Source organism: Alexandromys fortis, unplaced genomic scaffold (assembly GCF_014885135.2).
Source record: "Alexandromys fortis isolate MF-2015 unplaced genomic scaffold, M_Fortis_MF-2015_v1.1 scaffold_0, whole genome shotgun sequence".
Taxonomy (NCBI): Eukaryota; Metazoa; Chordata; class Mammalia; order Rodentia; family Cricetidae; genus Alexandromys; species Alexandromys fortis.
In genome coordinates, this window is record NW_026067949.1 from 45,730,227 (window position 1) to 45,747,693 (window position 17,467).

General features: G+C 44.7%; 1 protein-coding gene across 1 annotated transcript in view; it reads left to right on the forward strand.

Annotated features, from left to right (window-relative positions):
• The window catches only part of Anxa3 (annexin A3), a 43,177-nt gene extending 31,560 nt beyond the window's left edge, over positions 1 to 11,617 (forward strand). Inside the window, exons 8-13 of the mRNA XM_050150121.1 lie at positions 1,857 to 1,913; positions 2,244 to 2,337; positions 3,936 to 4,031; positions 5,621 to 5,679; positions 8,019 to 8,141; positions 11,146 to 11,617. Of these exons, the coding sequence (XP_050006078.1) occupies positions 1,857 to 1,913; positions 2,244 to 2,337; positions 3,936 to 4,031; positions 5,621 to 5,679; positions 8,019 to 8,141; positions 11,146 to 11,205 (489 nt within the window). The 3' untranslated portion in view covers positions 11,206 to 11,617. The remainder of the gene's footprint in view (positions 1 to 1,856; positions 1,914 to 2,243; positions 2,338 to 3,935; positions 4,032 to 5,620; positions 5,680 to 8,018; positions 8,142 to 11,145) is intronic.
• The last annotated feature ends 5,850 nt before the right edge of the window (positions 11,618 to 17,467 follow it).

Below are 17,467 nucleotides of genomic sequence, written 5' to 3' on the forward strand. Positions count from 1 at the left end.
CAGTCTCATGCGGAATGGTTCCACTGCTTCAGGAAGTCTGTCTTCTGCCTGTTTCTGTCGTCCTTCTCCTCTCCACAGGAGCTACTCATCTTTTCTGCTTCTGGTTTGCCTCCTGCATAGTGTCCAGTAGTTGACGTCATTTCTTACAAAGTCTTTCCAGATCAGCTCCCAACAGTTAGCAGACCCACCTATGATAGCTGGGGTGTAGTTATTTTGAACAAGTGAATTGCCCAAGCATATAGCAAGCAAAAATGAAAGATAAATCAAAAGTAGCAGCAGAGAGACAGAAAAACATCAAATTGGGCACTCACCATCCAGCAGAAACCACTGAAGCATCCCACTAAAGAGAGTAACAAAAGGTAACCCTGTCAAATTGGTGATCACAAAGATCCAGCAGAAGTCAAATGGGAAAAGCCAGTTGAAACAGCCAGCTCGAATTCTGGGATGAGAGTCCTGGGCCCCATTCCAAGCAAAAGAACAATCACCAGGCAGCAAATAGACTATTACCATCTAGCACAGTGCTTCTCAACCTGTGGACCGTGACCCCTTTGGGGTTGCACATCAGCTATTTCCATTACGGCTCATAACAGTAGCAAAATTACAGTTATGAAATAACAACAAAATAATTTTATGGTTGTGAGTCACTACACCGCGAGGAACTGCTGAGGGTTGCGGCATTAGGAAGGTTAAGAACCACTGAGCTAGCACAAATGACTGGGGATGCCCTGCCCAGTCACGCGTAAGAAAAGTTCCTGGCAGGGCAGAGTGTTCTCCACAGTGAGTTTCAGCCTCCTCTTTCCCACTGTGGACATCGTAATAGTATGGGATAGACAAAAATCACCTTTGGATGGAGATAGCATGTGTTTTAGTTATTCTCAAAAAACAAGATGTTTTAGCGCCTTTAGTTGTTTGCTGGTTTCCAAGAGTCAGGGGGTCAGCCTGACACAGGACAGGGGCATTGGGAAGACACATGACATAAACATGCTTGAGCCTGAACATGGAGAATCAGTGTTGTTTCCAGAGCCAACTTCTCAGTGACCTCAAATAGCAAATGGCAGTTTACCCGTATAATGGATATTGCATTTTTTTTTACAACCGACCAGCTTGCGTCTAATTTTACCAAATAGTACTTTGTTGTATAAACAATCAGTTGAAAGGTAACTTGGTTGCTTCCAACTTTTGTCAGTTGTAAACAGTTAAATATTTATATGCAAGCTTTTGTATGGACGTGTGTCCAGCTTGCTTGGGTGAATGTCAAGGAGCACAGTCGCTGCACCATACTGTAAGGACATACCCAGCAACGCAAGAAACTGCTGGATGGTCTCTCAAAGCGCATGTGACACCTTACGTCTCCACTAGCAACGAACACAGAGCCCCTGTTGCTTCCGGTCTTCCCCAGCGTTTGGTGTTGTCGGTAGATCCTGTGTTAGTCCCCAGGGCCAGGATGCAAAGTGCTTTCCACAGCTCTCCTGCTCTTTACACATTTGCTTTGCTGAGACGACCCCTTGGATCTTTTATTCTCTTTTAAATTGGGTTGTTTATTATTTTCTTACTGGGCCTCTAAAGTTCTTCATATATTTTGAGTATTCGTCTTTTATCAAATATGTTTTGTAAGTATTTTCTGTTTGTGACTTGTCATTCCATCCTAACACCTTTGAGCTTCCAGAGGAGACGGAGGCCCTAGACTGTGTGCCTGCTACGCTGACTATCAGTGACAGAGACAGATTTGCAGCCAAGGGTGCCCGATGCTTCTCTGCTACATGTTTACATTTTTTTAAAAAATGAACTGCTGGTTTGAGTTCTGTGTCCTTAAAGGATTGACCTTATTTTTTTTTTAATCATCCCTGCTGGTTTAGGGTAGAAGAGATGAAAGTCTGAAAGTGGATGAACATCTGGCCAAAAAAGATGCCCAGGTTAGTAACAGCCAGGAGAATGTCTCTTTTACACACACCGTTGATGGCTTCTGCAAAAGATGGCACTGCCCAGGCCTGTCCTCTCTTGTCCTGTCTAAGTCAAAGCCTGGGGACAACTATCATCCAGCCCAGCCTCTGCCAGCCACTGTGGTGGTGACCACCCACCACTGCCACCACCAGGTCCTGCATTTGACCTTCAGATTTGAAGTCTGGATCCTAGGTGGTTTTATTGGTCACTGAAGTCAAGTCAAGTAAAATCCCCATTCTTCCCCTTGAATAGAGAAAGATGTGCATTTGTGACGACATCCCGGGTTTCTTTCATCTGTCCAGATCCTCTATAATGCCGGTGAGAACAAATGGGGCACGGATGAAGACAAATTCACCGAGATCCTGTGTCTCCGGAGCTTCCCTCAGCTGAAACTAAGTACGACTCACGTCTCTTGCTCTACATTGTTTTTCCAGCTGTCTTCACAGTTTACGTAGAAAACTTCTTAGGAAACCAAATGGAGAAGTTGCGTTTTAACTGAAGGCAGTACCGACATTCTCTTTCGTTTTGCCCTGAAGACTGAGTAGGTTGCCTACCCTGTGAGTAGCAGGCAATAGATGAGAGTGGAGAAGAGAGAGGCTACCCTGCTGAGAGCAGCAAGGCTGGCTGCTGTGGGGAGGAGGCGCTGGTTACCAAACTCCTCCCCTATCTCTGCCAGCTCTGCCACCCTCTGAAAAGGTCAGGCATTGAAAGGGAGTTTTATTGTTTGATTAACGGTGATGAGAGAGGGTTTGGTGGATGGATTAATGGTGATGACAGTAGCTTCTCTCTGGTATGAATGGAAATCAGTGGGAGGGAGAACCAGCTCTTCTTCCTGGACCAGTGACTGGGTCCCACCCGCCCTCTCCCTCATGTGTCTCCCTGAGCTGTTCTAGAAGCACGGAGCTCCATTTAGTGTGACCATATTATAGCAATGGCTTCCAGGTTTAGAGAACAGCAGTGCAGGACTAACCTGATGCTGAACTGAGAAAATAGAAGGCTTTTGCTGCGACTTTTAATTCTGAAATTGTACTTCTTTAACTTCAACAGTGATTTTTTGGGATATAATGGTGCAATATTACTAAGGTCGTGGTTTGAAACACAGAGATAGAGTGACTCCTGTATCTCTTACCAATTTTTTTAAAAAAATATATTAAATGACCTATGCCTTTAATCCTACCAGAGGTAGGATTTCTGCAAGTTCCAGGCCAGCTAGGGATACATAAGTAAGACTCCCATCTCAAAACAAAACAAAACAGAAAACAAAAAGCATCAACAAAAACCTTGGAAAGAAATTTACTTGACTTATGAAATCTTGCTGTACACTAGATCACATATGTACTGGTTTACTTAAAGCCAATACTGATCAAGAAATTTGAATTGCTTCTGGTCGGTGGGAAGGGGGCCATAGTGCCTTAGAGACTGATTTCCTCAGCACAAGAAATCCAAACCCTCCCAGACAGGGCTAGAAGATGACTCCTCTGGTAAAGGTGTTTGCCATCATGAAGGTGGCCCTTGAGTTTGGTCCCTGGAACCCATGTCATGGGAGGAGAAATTCAACTCCTAAAAGTTGTCCTCTGACCTCCACACATGTGCTTACATGCGTGAGTGCATGTGTGTGTGTGTACATGTGCACACACACATAACATAAAATTAATATTAAATGTTTTAAGAAATCTTTCCAGTCAACTTTTTTCATCATGTAAAGCACATCTGACCTCTGGCCACAGCATTGGTTCCTGGGGGTGCTATAATTTTAAAACAGATAAGTTATTTGTCACAGAACGTTTCAGACTATTTTAACTGCTTCAAGCTGGAGGGGACGGGAGACGACTGAAGAAATGGCCTAAGGAGTTCAGTCTTCATCGCGCTCAACTTTTAACGGCTGAGATTCTGAACTTGCTGGTTCATCTGCTGCATCTTGCCATTTTAAATGTAAAATATATTCATGTGTGGCCCTCAGGGATGCTTTAAAAATTTTTGGTGCTCCTTTTTAGCATTTGATGAGTACAGAAATATTAGCCAGAAGGACATTGAGGACAGCATTAAAGGAGAATTATCTGGGCATTTTGAAGACCTGCTGCTGGCCATAGGTAAGCCCTAGAGTACTAATGTGTGACATTGTTTCTCCTTCTTTGAAGTCAGTGTCAGGGTGAGCTAATTTTAAGCATCCTAACTGATCCGTCTCTGTGCTTTACAACCCCCAGCAGTCTACGGTAAAAACAGCTATCTCAACAAATATTGCTAAATAATGCATGGAAAAGTTATGTACTTGCTTCCTACCTTGCCTTTAAAATCTGTATTGGCTTGTTATCCTGTCTAGATTATATTCTCTTGAAAGCTGAATATTACATGCTACTGGCATTTTTATTGAGCCTTGTTGAAACTGAGCCCTAATCAATTTGGTATCCTACTGTATGTGGTTAAGTCTGGAAGACATCAGTTTCCTCTCAGACTGGAGACAAGGTCAGAGCTATAGATCTCTTCCTCTTTGGTTGAGGAATCAGGCTGAATCCATGCCCACAAAGACACATTCACTAATGAGTGGTCGGAAATGCTGCTGTACGTGCGGTGAGGTCTCACAGTTTGTTCCCCCAGGCACTAAGAGAGCACTTCAAAAGAAAGGTGAGATCAAAGGATGAGGCACTACGCAAAGACAGCAGCATTCTTGACCTCTTCCGTGAAGTGGTACCCGGGATTCTTCCTCCAGTTGCCAATTCTCACCTCTCAAGAGGGACTCCTAACTAGGATGCTTGAAATTTTATTTTTAGGCGGCTTCTGTGTACTGGGTACCACATTAAACTCCTCACCAGTGTCATCTCCTTTAAACCTTTGACAATGCTTCAAGGCAGGTTCATCCCCTTGGTGACACACTTGGTGGGGGTCAGTTTTACTTCCTTGAACTGTGAGCAGTTGAGTTTGTGAGGTGAATGGATGAAAAGATATGGCCTTCATTTTAATGCTTGCTCAAGATCTCGGCAAGCCAGAATTTAGGAGCTGTTGCCAAGTTACAGTTTGGCCAGGAAATAGGCAATTGTGAACTTTGGTGCTGGTTATAATTGAAGTGGATCCTCCAGCTTCCCTTCCGATGATGCTGGGTGCTAAAGTAAGTTTCCTTATTGCTAAGTTACTGCCACTTCCCTTATTTTCAGATACAAAGAACACATCTTCCACTTTAGAATATAAAGAGGCAGGACTATGCCCAGAAGGCACGTATGTGTTTAGCTGTGGGGAGATAATTTGTTATGTCCAGATTACGGAGTTCCCCAAACACTACCAAACCCATATGCAAAAGCAAAGACCCTTTATTCAAGCTCGATCTTGGACCCTCTGTGTGTCTGACACAGAGGTATGAAATTGGAGAGCCTTGAGCTCAGTTGGGGTGGGTTTTTTTTTTTTATCATGGCAGGGGTTATGATGAGGAGAACGAGGGGTGCAGTGTGTCTGACATGTGGAGATGAGTCAGACAATGTGGGAGTGTCTTTGGCATATAATTTTATCTTCCCCGTGGCTGAAGATAACTCCCATCCTAAAGGTGCAAATATGACATTATAAGGCTTTGAAATCCAGGATTAGCAGCTTTTCTCTCATTCTAAGTAAAAGTCAGTACTGAGATGGACTTGGTTTCTATTAAGTGAAACTAATCGTTACTTTTTTTTTTTTTTTATTTAACAACAAACAGTACATTGTACGAGGAACACCCCGGCTTTTTTAGCGGAAAGACTTCATCAGGCTTTGAAGGTTGGTCTGGAATTTTAGTGTTGCACTCATAGATAAAATCCCTCATGGAGAAAAAAAATGCTGTTTAATATTGGTGGACTATCATATTTCTTTTCCATTTCAGTGAGTTTCTTTTTGTAGCTAATTTTTCTACTAATTTGCCTCAGAGTATAATAATAAATGCGCCAGTCAGGATGGAGGTAGCTTGTAAAACGTTAGCTGAATCATTTCCCCCACTTCCTTTGTGTAGGAAGTAGAACTTGTAGAATGTAAACCTCAAACAGCCGCTGAGAGACACGGCCTCTCCAGTGCTCCTACTCAAGTGAACCCAGCTGAGTCAGCAGCACCCTGAGCAGGATACCGATGACTCGCGTTCTTTTCATGGCTTCATTCCCTACAACCCGTCTAAGCTCAGAGGAAATGCTTCCTCGGTCTTAGTGGACATTTCCCGTGGCTGTAATAATAACATCCGACTGAACATGTCATTCCCCTCGCCTCATTCTGCCACCCATCCTGGCTCCTGTGTCCAGTGCTCATAGCTGTACCTGCCAGAACTGGCCTTGCTCAGCTCTGGAAATCGAACATGACCTTCCCAGCCTTGTTCCTTCTGCCTCAACCACCTCCTACTTCTTGCCGTTCCCTGGTCACCAAGGCTGTCTCTCCATTGGCGTCTCTGTATTTGTCTTTCCCATCTGTAGGGTTCCTCCACCTGAGATGTGGCTGGCTTTTCCTCGTCTTTTCAGGTCTCAAATGTCTCCTCTTGAAAGAACCCTCCCTCGGCGATGTGGCCAACTGTTCTCTTTCTGTCACTCCGCATTCTATTTCCCTGGGCTTTGTTTCTTGTTCTTTTTAATATTCATTAAAATAATCAGATAGTTTGCTATCTCCATCTAGTAGAAAATAAACTCTATGGGGACAGAATCCATTCGTGTCTGTGTGCATGGCGCAGAGGAGAATGCCTGGTACACAGTTGATGTCCAGCTGGCATTTGTTGGATACATCAATCAACAGAGCCAGCATTCAACTAACAGCTTCCTTCAGCTTGTCCGTGCTCTTTCCCCATTGTCTGCCCAACGGCAAGCATCTCTCATGTCTCCCTCTTTTCTCCAGCTCTGCCATGGCCATCTCTTTACTGCACTGGTCACATCTGGGTGGGTCTCAGGGTCTCTCCTCTTATGCCTGTCCTCTTTCTGGTCCTCCCTGTGATCTGCTTCATATTGCCAACTGACTGTCTTGAAAACAACCACAGATAAGATCTAATCTCAGCACTGTTAGTTTAAAATATTGCAACAGTTCTACCTATGTGTGTGGGATACAGTTAGAATGTTATCTCATGGTTAACAAGATCTAGATCTTCCAGACGCATCATTTGCCGTTGTTCATTATTAACATATCCTCAGATGTGGTGTTCTCTCTTGTCCTAAAGTTTCATACTTTCATACACACGCACATGCACACACACACACGCACACACACACACACCACAGAGAGGAGAGCCTTTTGCTAGAACGATTTTTGCTTCCTGCACAAATCTCCTCCTCCTTCCTAGCGTGCGTGCCTTGGCGTCTCTGCCGCAGTCTCTCCAGGGCTGGGATCGCAGGTTCACAGGTGTACCTCACGTGTCCAGCATACTCCCACCTGATTATTTTAGCCTCCAGCATGTACGTCACTTTCTAGAGCAGACCTTTCCTAATCTTTAGTCTTTCTCAGGCTTCGCTAAAACACACGTCTATCAAACCCAATATCTCCCATCTGTCAGACTAATTTTAATTACTTTTTATTTAACAATTTTATTAGCTCATAGAGAAGTTGGTACATGCTTTGATGATATTTACCCTTCCACCACCAGCTCTTCCAGAATCCACTCCTCTTCCCTTTGTACCCAACTTTGAGTCCTTTTTTTTTTTTTTTTTCATTTTTTGATGAAGGTCAATTTGAGCTGCCCTAATATTCTTGCTTGTGTAGCCTTGCACTGGAGCATGGGAACCTTAGCAGCGGCTACACGTTTAGAGAACACTGCCCCTTTCTTCCCCCAGCAGCTAACAGTTACCAGTCGCTCCACAGCTAGGGCTGGAATTTTGTGCCTACCCCCCCTGCATGCTGGGATTGGTACCAGACTAATTTTCAGCGCCTTGTTTTCTAGCCTGATCCTTCGTAGCATGGAAGGCTCATGGGGATATCTTCTCTGTGGTTTTCGTAGCATGGCTATGCTCATTACAGGGGCTCAACACACACTTGTCTAACAAATGGGTGGTGGGGTTTAGTGCTAAATGAAGGAAGAGGCGTTACTATGGTGAAGGGTTTTGTGCACGATGACTTCTCTCTCATAACGGAATTTCCGCATGCCGTTGTGATACCAGGGCGCTGGAACGGATGAGTTCACTCTCAACAGAATTATGGTTTCCAGATCAGAGACCGACCTTCTGGACATCCGACAGGAGTTCAAGAAGCATTATGGCTACTCTCTATACTCAGCCATTCAGGTAAGTCTGCTCTGGAAATAGCAAGGCATAATTCCCCTTCCTCTGCTCATCATCTTCCTTTCCCAGTCCTTCAAGCATAGCTAGATCTGATTAGATTCCTCTCTCCTTGTCCATGTGTCTTCTGAGTTTAAAACAGTTCTACCGAAACATCCGCTAAAGGAGGGACTGGGACTGAAGCGATGGCTCAGTGGTTAAGAGCATTCGTTGCTCTTGCAGAGGACCTGGATTTGGTTCCTAGCACCCACGTGGCAACCATCTACAGCTCCAGTCCCAGAGGATCTGATAGTCTTTTCTGGCTTCTGTGGGCACTGCATGTCCAATAGTCTGAGATACTTGAGAGAATTAACCCAGACTTTTCCCCTCAATGATTGATTAAGGCTGTTTAACCAGCCCAGTCACCCAGTACCACATTGACTACACGCAGAGGTTGAGTCTGGGATTGGCTCCACCTGGGCCCCATAGGCTGAATGACTCTCCTACCTCTGAGTTTTTAGATTCTCTACAAACTTGCTCAGAAAAGTCAGCTTTGTAGACTCAGGTTGGTACCTGCTGAGAACCAGCGCCCAGAGAGCCCAGGACAAATGGGATAGCAATCAGCAGCCGGCAGGAAGTGTTGAGAGTCCCAAGATGGATGCACAGCTGCAGGATTATTTATACTGTGCGCATCCCGATTCTTGGCAGGATCTACCCCTCCAGTTTCTGGGACTCTGAAAGCCTGCTCCCTGAGGAGTGTGATGCCCAGCATGACCACTGGGAAGGCCTGGCCCAGGCCATATTCCTGTGTCACACTGAGTAGTTGGATGCAGCCCTACCGGTGACAGACACCCTTAACCAGGCACAGATGTTGACCTGGGTGTCTCTGAGCTCCTTGGGAGCATTCTAGCCTGAGGGCCCACAAATGATTTTTTTTTTTTTAACAAATGCTTTCACTTCAACCAGTCAGATAGATCTACTCACCAAGTCCTTTGTGCTTTTCAAACTGGAGCCTTTGTTTCCATGCTAAACTTTGACAGAGAAAGATGCGTGGGTAAGTTGAAATCATAACTGATCCCAAAGAGCAGCAGGGTCTCCCTGGGGCTTAGCATGGGTTTCGTCAGCAGCCCACACTGGATTCCATTTGGATTGATCCTGACACGTTACAATAGCTTCAGTCATCATAGGAAGATTCAATAGCGTTAACCGCATTGTGCTTGCCAAAGCAGAAAAGCAGACTCATACGTTTTATAACAATTGTCAGTAACAAGGTTGATGCACCAGGGGGGCTTCTGCTTCGCCCTCGGCCAACCAGAAAATTTGATTAAGCCGTGGCTCTCCGTCCCCCCCATGGTCTGGGTGAGGGAGGCTCATTGTGTTAGGGGACATTTAAACTATCTGTAGTTTGATAAAAAGAAAAATCAGTCACGAAGAGTCCAGTCTGTGCTGTGAAATACTACGGCTCCCATCCTCTCTACCTCCTGTGTGTGTGATTGGCTGCCATCAGTTTGAATGAGGGCTGCATGTGGCAAAGGAAGAGAGGGAAGAATTCATTCCACTACCTGCAGCAACAGCAGGATGTGCATTCGTTCTGTTGTGTCTCCTACTATGACACTACGCCCACCATCTCCACTCAGTGACTTTACCACTCAGTGACCTTACTCTAAATCTACCCTAGCTACCCCTTTCTACATATAAACTTAAGTGGTGAGAAGTGGTCACAGACCGGGTTAAACAGAAACAAATAAGAAGTTTTAAGGAAATCCAGGTAAAAAGATGAGATTTTTGCCTCTACTGCTGTCTTTTGCAAAGAGAATGTGACCACTGTGCACTAACCCCTTCAGCTGGCAACCAGAACCTCCTCTGCTGGCTTAGGGGCTGCTAAGGCTCTTCTCGGGGCTGTGGCGCCTCTCACCAGTGCAGAGTGGAGTTGTGATGTGACACAACACATGCCCTCTAGCCCCAGATAGGGATCCCATGATAGACCAAAGTACAGACACCACCAAGGTCCTGAATCAGTGAGATTTATTGAGGTTACTGACAGGAATGTGGGTGAGTGGTTACCTACAGGATCAGAAATGACTCAAAGACTGCTATGCCAAGGCCCACCCCAGCGTGGGTGACCGCTCACAAAGCTGGGAACTTGGGGCATACTGCACAGCCCTGCAGGCAGCTCAGAAGGTTAGAGGTGTCCTTTCCAAGTGACTCAGTCTAAATCTTTTAGGCAGCTCAGCTAGTTACTGCTTCTCCTAGGTAGTTGGTCTTGTCTCACAGTCTTTGCAGCATGGCTTGTCTGGGAGGGACTCTCATCTTTTATTGCTCACTCTGGCAGGGAGGGGCCTGATGAATGTGGTCAGATTCAGGGACTTCCTAAAGCTTTTGAGTTCCTTACCTTCCAGCTTAAGGAGCTTCCCTGCGGGATGGAACGTTTGAATCTCTGGGGACACTTACACAACAAGAATGAACGACCAGGCTCTCTGATTTGAGGGCACCTTTCTTACCCTCTGTATTTCTCATTTAGTTACTGCATTGAAATAGAGTTCATACTCTGCTGCATAAAGTTTGTATAAGGTTTGCCATAGTTAAACTTTTCCTTTGAGCTTTTTATGTTGGAAATTCGATCCAGTGCCTTATGAACATTAACCATTGAGTAACACCTCCAGTTCTCCACGGTAAGTGTTTGAGTTGCAAATAGGAGTGCCAAATTAACACTCATTGTTACTAAACTGTAGTTTTTAGGTGTTTTGTTAGCACCTACTATGTAATATCATGTAATCTTTGAAACCTTGTTCCTTTTTTTTTTAAAGTCCTAGTTGAAGTTCAGGAGGATGTGAACATTATATATTGCAGAGAACAACATAGGTAGGAGCGGAGCTGCACTCACCACGAAAGAATGACGTGTGCTGTGCCGAACAGGGGAGCTCGCCCGTCTCCTGTCCAAGGGAATTCCCTAACACTGTGGGGTCTCATTCACCTCTAACTCCCCCATTGTTTACGGCATATTCTTCTCTGTTTGTCCTGTCCTTTGCAGTCAGATACTTCTGGAGACTACAGAGACGTACTCCTGAAGATCTGTGGAGGAGATGACTGAAGAAGATGGTCTCTGAAGGCTACTGCTCCGACCGTGGGTCTCCACAATAGCAAAGGCTCTGCCTACTACTTTTCTGCAACATTCCAAAGTGCCAGCAAAAGCAAGACTGCAGTCTGTCTGCCCGATAGGAATCGTCACCAATGCAAGAGCAAAAGCAAACAGGAATTTATGTTAGAGCACCTCATTCGTAATGTAGAGGGAAATTCAACCTACATTTAAAGACCTACTAATGATTTTCTATGTTGTTTAGGATGTTGGCATCGGTGTAGTCTGAAGCCATTAAACATAAATCAGGATTCTAAACATGGTTGCCTTTGTTAAATATAATTTGTGCATGTGCTTTCAGCATCGCCCAGTACTGTGTGTTGCTTGGTGCCAACAAATATCTAAAGATATGCTTGTTGTAAATGCTGCTGCTGCTTCTATTTATTACTCTATCAGTGTGGTCTAAAAAAATAATAGTGGAATGGCGTGGTGGTGTATACCTACAATCCCATCACTTAGGAGGTGGAGGCAGGGGGATGAATAGTTTGGGATCATCCTTGTGAAGTTGCAGGATATAAAGAAGTCCATTAACAGTTTAGTGTGGTTGAGGCTCAGGGTTCAGGGGAGGAGAATGGTATCCTGTGGATTTTTGTCAGGGAAACAAGGAGAAAGAGAAGGATTGCTGGTGGATACTTCCAGCATTCCTCAGGAGTCTGTGAAATGGATTTCTGTCTGCCATCAAGAGCTACCACCCCATCTCCCCTTCCTCTGGTGGATGAGGCATCTGGTTCCAAGTACTACAGTGCATGTCCAACGCCAGTGCTAATCTACCGGCTCCTTGGTCCCTACCAGACTGCTCCAGTTCACAGAATTCCTTCCCCTACCCCGCAGCTACTGCTTTTCTGTATGACCCATGAGGTTTTTCTTACTCCAGCTCTTCTCTCTTCTCCAGAGAGAGGTAGCTCTGGCATTTGACAGTCTGCCCCTTTCCTCTCTGCCTCCGAGACATTGTCCTGGCTGTTTCAGAATTTCCCAAAGGCCTCTGACTATTCTATATCTTATATTTATAGTAAAAACTTTCCTCCCACCCGTGGATCGGTCAGTTTTGTCAGCTTCTCTGTCTTTACTTAGACCCCCAGGTCTCAGCACCAGATGTAAGAGAGGGCACAGTAAAGAAATGACTGAAATAGCTACTTTATGAATGGCAAGAAGGTTTTTATTATATATAAGAGAGAAAACAGCCAGAAGCATTTGTATGGTCAAGAACAGAGAGAAAAAGAAGCAGACAGCCATGGTCAGGGCTAGAGAAATGGGCATGAAAAAAAATCATGTATAAGGAACACAGGTAGCCAAGGGGAGTGAACCCTGTGAGCCGCAGCAACCTGGGTGTTTAGAGGGGGAGGTGAGAAGGGACAGGATGCTAGTGTGGGCTTCAAAATGCATTAGAGGTACATGTACCTGAATAAGGACCAAAGGAGCCTGGAGGTAAGCATGGGCTTTGATATATAACCACAGGTACACACCAAGGGAAGTGGCCCTTTCTGGCAGGTCTCTGAGAAATGCTTGGACCTCACAATTCACAAGATTGTTTTATACGGAAGCAAAATATTTAAAAAGGTATTCACAGGGATGGAGAGATGGACTATCAGTTAAGTATTTTCTTGTTTTTCCAGTGTACCTGAATACAGTTCCCAGCACCCATGTTAGGCAGCTCACCACCACCTGTAACCCCAGTTCCAGAAGGTTACAGAAGGATCTACCCTTCAAGAGCACTTGAATTCATGTGAACATTGCCCCACACATACACATAATTAAAAATAATAAAAATAGATCTTGAAGATTTTTTAAAAAAGGTATTCCATAGAACATAACCCTCAAAAAATTGTATTTTAAGTCATAGTCGGTGGTTCATGCCTGTTACAGCTACCAAATTTAACTAATATTCTTTTAATTAAATTTATTTCATATAATATATTTTAATCAGTTTTACTTCTCTCATTTCTTCCAGAGGCTCTGTACTTCCCTACCCACTCAACTTTATGTTTTCTTTCTCTTTCATAAAACAAATCAAAGCAAAGAACCCACAAAACACACACACACACACACAAAGAAGATCAAAACAAGCAAGAAAAAAAAAACAGAAAAAAGTCAAAACCAAATGAAACAAAAAGATCATAAAAAAGGAAGGAACAAAGAATAAAAAGAAAAGAAGTCATTGTGTTCGTTTTGTATTGGCCAACTACTCTTGGGCATGGGTACCGCCCTGAGATGTGACTGACAGTGTGGTTCCACTGGAGAAAACTGATTCGCCCTTTCCCAGCAGCTATCACGTGCAAAAGCTTCTTGGTTAGGGGTGTGTCTTAGGCTTTCTATTGCTGTGAAGAGACGCCACGACCTCAGCAACTCTTATAAAGAAAAACATTTAATTGAGGCTAGCTTATAGTTTCAGAGGCTTAGCCCATTGTTGTCATGGTGGCGTGGTGGCAAACAAAGTTCTGGAGAAGGAACTGAAAGTTTTACATCTTGATCCGCAGGCAGCAGAAGCAACTGTGTACTGGGTGTAGCTTGAACATACAGGAGACCCCAATGCCTCCCCCCACAGTGACACACTTCTTCAATATATCAGTTAAAGAATTAGCAGCCTAGATGTCATAGGGAGGGCCTTGGACCTTCTACAAAGCAAAGTGCCTTACTCTCTCTTAGGATTAGAGGGGGGTGGAGTGGAAGGGTGTTTGGAGGAAATGGGAGGAGGGGAGGGAGTGGGAATTTGGATTGGTATTCCTCTTTTTTTAAAAAAAAAATAATAAAAAAGAAACAAAGAAAAAGAAATAGGTAATAATGAAAAACTGAAAAGTGGGATTTATTCAATACAGCAACATTCAAAAGAAGAACCAAGAAAGCTAGTCAGTGGCCCCCACACACATCAATACCTAAGACACTAATGTTGCAATAGAGGAAATCGGTATATATAACTAAGAGTCCTGGTCAAGGTATCGGCCTGGCCACCTTTGACACACTGTCTAGGCTCTTGTCTGTGTTGCAAGGGGGCCTGACAAGTTGGCAGTCTCTTTTCTAGAGACAAGCTCCTTTTCTGGCTGACATAACCTTTTCCTTCTCTCGACCTGACTGGGGAAATTCCTTAGGAGTTCATTGTCTCCACGGTCTGATAGCCAAAGAGAAGGCAAAGTTGCCTCTCTGGAGAGTATCTTCTCATCTGCTGGGACACTTCCGAGATCTTACCTCAAGAAGAAAGAAGCTGCCGCTACCTGACTGCATACTTTATTACAGTGTGTTAGTCAAGACTGGTGGTTTTCATTGCCTCCAGTTTCCACAAGGTGGCAGGTCAAGTTCAAAGCCAAACAGTTGGCTTTGTGTCCCAACCGCAAAGCCTACTTGACTTGCTTGCTTCAAATAGGAACTACTTCAAAACGTGTTTCATGGAGGGTGCATCACGGCGCAGGCATCTTGCCATCACGGCAAACGCTTTCTCAATGGAACATGTGAAACCGAAGGAACATGTCCTTTGGTTTCCAGCATTTTCTGGAGGGCTGCTTTTGTATGACGTATACACTAACCCTGCCATGGATTGCCTACACCAGTAAGTCAGCTCACTGAGCACTGTGCTTAGTCCCTGAAGATAGCAAAGGTGGAGCCTTGCAAGCTGGGAGAAGCCCTGGGCTTGTGATGTGGTGAACTGAGGAAGGCAAGAGATTCTGCAGCAAGAATATGCTTGGCCTAGAGATTGGGTGCAGCACAAAACGGCAAATGAAGATACTGGATAGATGATTTGCAGAGAATCTACTTGTAAGGGCTTTTGAAAGAAATGTTCAGGTAATACAACCCTGGCTTTTCTTCTGTGTGTTCTCTGCCGTTCATTTTCATATCGTTTGCATACCATTGATAACCTCCAATTTCTGCAATTATAATTTGTCTTGAATGCATTGGTTTTGGGATCAGATTGCCCTGGGCTCACATCTTGGCTTTATACTTACTGTGTAGAAAATCAGCACATAATTTGCAAATACCCCTCCCTCTCTTTACTACCTGATACTTTAGCTAAGGAGAAGAGTACTTACCTCAAAGACTTATGAATATTAAATGGCATGAAGAATATAAAGGATTTAGATCTATAAAAATTAGGTAGTGCACTAGGGACGTGCCTCGGTTGGTAAGTGCTGGTCTAGGCTGCACAAGGCCCTGAGTGTAGTCCCCAGCACCACAGAAATCAGCAGTAAGTGCTCAATACACATCTGAAGAGAAAATAAATAAGATTTATCTTTGTCCTGCACAGTAACAACATCTTCAAGTTTGTCATTGGAAGTCTTTGGGGGAAGTAGTCCTTTAACAGTGAGTCAAATATGTACAACTTGGCGATTTCAGGCTCCGACAACAGGTCTGTGGTCCAGTCAGGAGGCACTGGCTTTGATTGTTGTAAATACATGTGAAGTTTCAGTAAGTCAGTTTAGCGCTCTCAGCCCAGGGCCTACACCCTGTAAAGTGCTCCGTAAATGCTAGCCCTTGTTCTCTGGCTTCCTTTGGAAAACTTACAATGGCTTGTACTCATTCAGCTGGGGGACGTGGGATGTTGTAAAGTTCCCTTGAGTTTGCAATTATGAGAGGAAATCAAGCTGACCTTGGCAAGTCCCTGCTTACCAAGCCATGCTTTATGAAGCGTGGAAAGTACCCCAAATTTCTTTTCAAAACTACCCAATTAGTGAGTAGACTCAGATCCTTCCACCTACTGGATATCCCCCCAGTCCCCGAGAACTGAGTGAGTGTTGGTTGCTTTGTACTTAAGCCATTTTGCTGGTCCTTTATTTTTTTCAGTTAAGGTAAGTCTGGCTTGGTAGCAGCTTCTTCACCATGAGCAGCCCCGCTCCCAGACCAGAGCTTGCATGTTCTTCAATCACCTTTCCAAAATCAAAGAGAGGGAATTTCAGAGGTCAGTCACCCAATAGCACTTCTGTTGGATAACTGCCGAAGCACACTTGAAAAGGACACCCAGACACCTCAACCCAAGCCACCCAAACAGTCAGTTCAACTTCGTGTGTGTGTGTGTGTGTGTGTGTGTGTGTGTGAGTATGTGTACAGACTACTTAAGAAAACTGGCTGTCAATAACTGTGTGTGCTTTGTTTGGGAAAACTCTATGAGGGAAACAAATGAGCAACAAAACCACAGTCCAAAGTGACTTTGCAGAGGCCTGGTATTGCATTAAAACAACAGTCGTGACTTGCCAACTGACACTGACCCCCTGAGCTGGTGGTGGAGAGAAAGCTGAAACTGGCATTGAGCTTAGCCAGCTCCAGCATGAAGGAGCATGCCCCATTGAGGAGGAGAAGACAGAGAACAAAGGGAGAGACATAATGAGCATCAATTAGCACCTCCCTTCAGAGTACCAGGCACACTGGTCTACCATGTCTACCTCAGAGGGCCCCCACAGACTTCCAGTGTGGAAACATCTACTCCTTTTGTGCTATTACGTTAGAAAGCCAAGCCCACAAAGAAAAGCCCAGATCACACATTGCAAATCCTATTTAAGCAGGTGTTGACTAACCTCATCATGGAAAATGGTGACTTTGATTATTACCACGCTAAGCAAACTGCCCCGGCCTTTTATTCTTTTGATACTTAGTGCATGGAACTGTTGCAGTGTGCTAGGGCTGGGAGGGTGAATGCAGCCATGCGTTTCCTGGTTTCAAGGAACTGCTATTCTGTGGACGGAATGTTGTGTTAGAAGGAGTACCGTAAAGAAACTGGTGACAGACGCTGGTGGCATGACCTTTCCATTAGGGAGGAGGCTTTTTATTGTGGGTGCGAAAGAGAAAAGATCCAGAACCATCTGGAGAAGTACTAAGGTCCAGAGCAGAGAGAAAAAGAAGTAGACTGGACATGCCAGCAAGGCACACATGGCTAGGGCTGGGAGAGGGGAGCATAGCAAGGGCAGAGGGAAAAAAAAACTGTTATAAAGAGAAAAAAACGTGTATCCTGGAAAAAGGGGTCTGGAGAGACTAGGTGGACTTGGAAGTGTATAACAAGTACTGGTGAATAGGGGCTGAGGGAACCAGGAGGCTAGTGTGAGCCTGGACACACAGACGCAGGTACTGTCAACAGAGAGTCATGAGCCCCTGCTGCCAGAGGTAAGGGAAATGACTCCTTCTGGTAGATAGGAACCAGGTTCACAAGTTCCTGGGGGAATACTGGCTTTTCACTAATCACCAGAAATCCTACAGTCCAGCTTGAGCTGGTTTCTGGAGATTTGGACAGCCTGAGACCTAA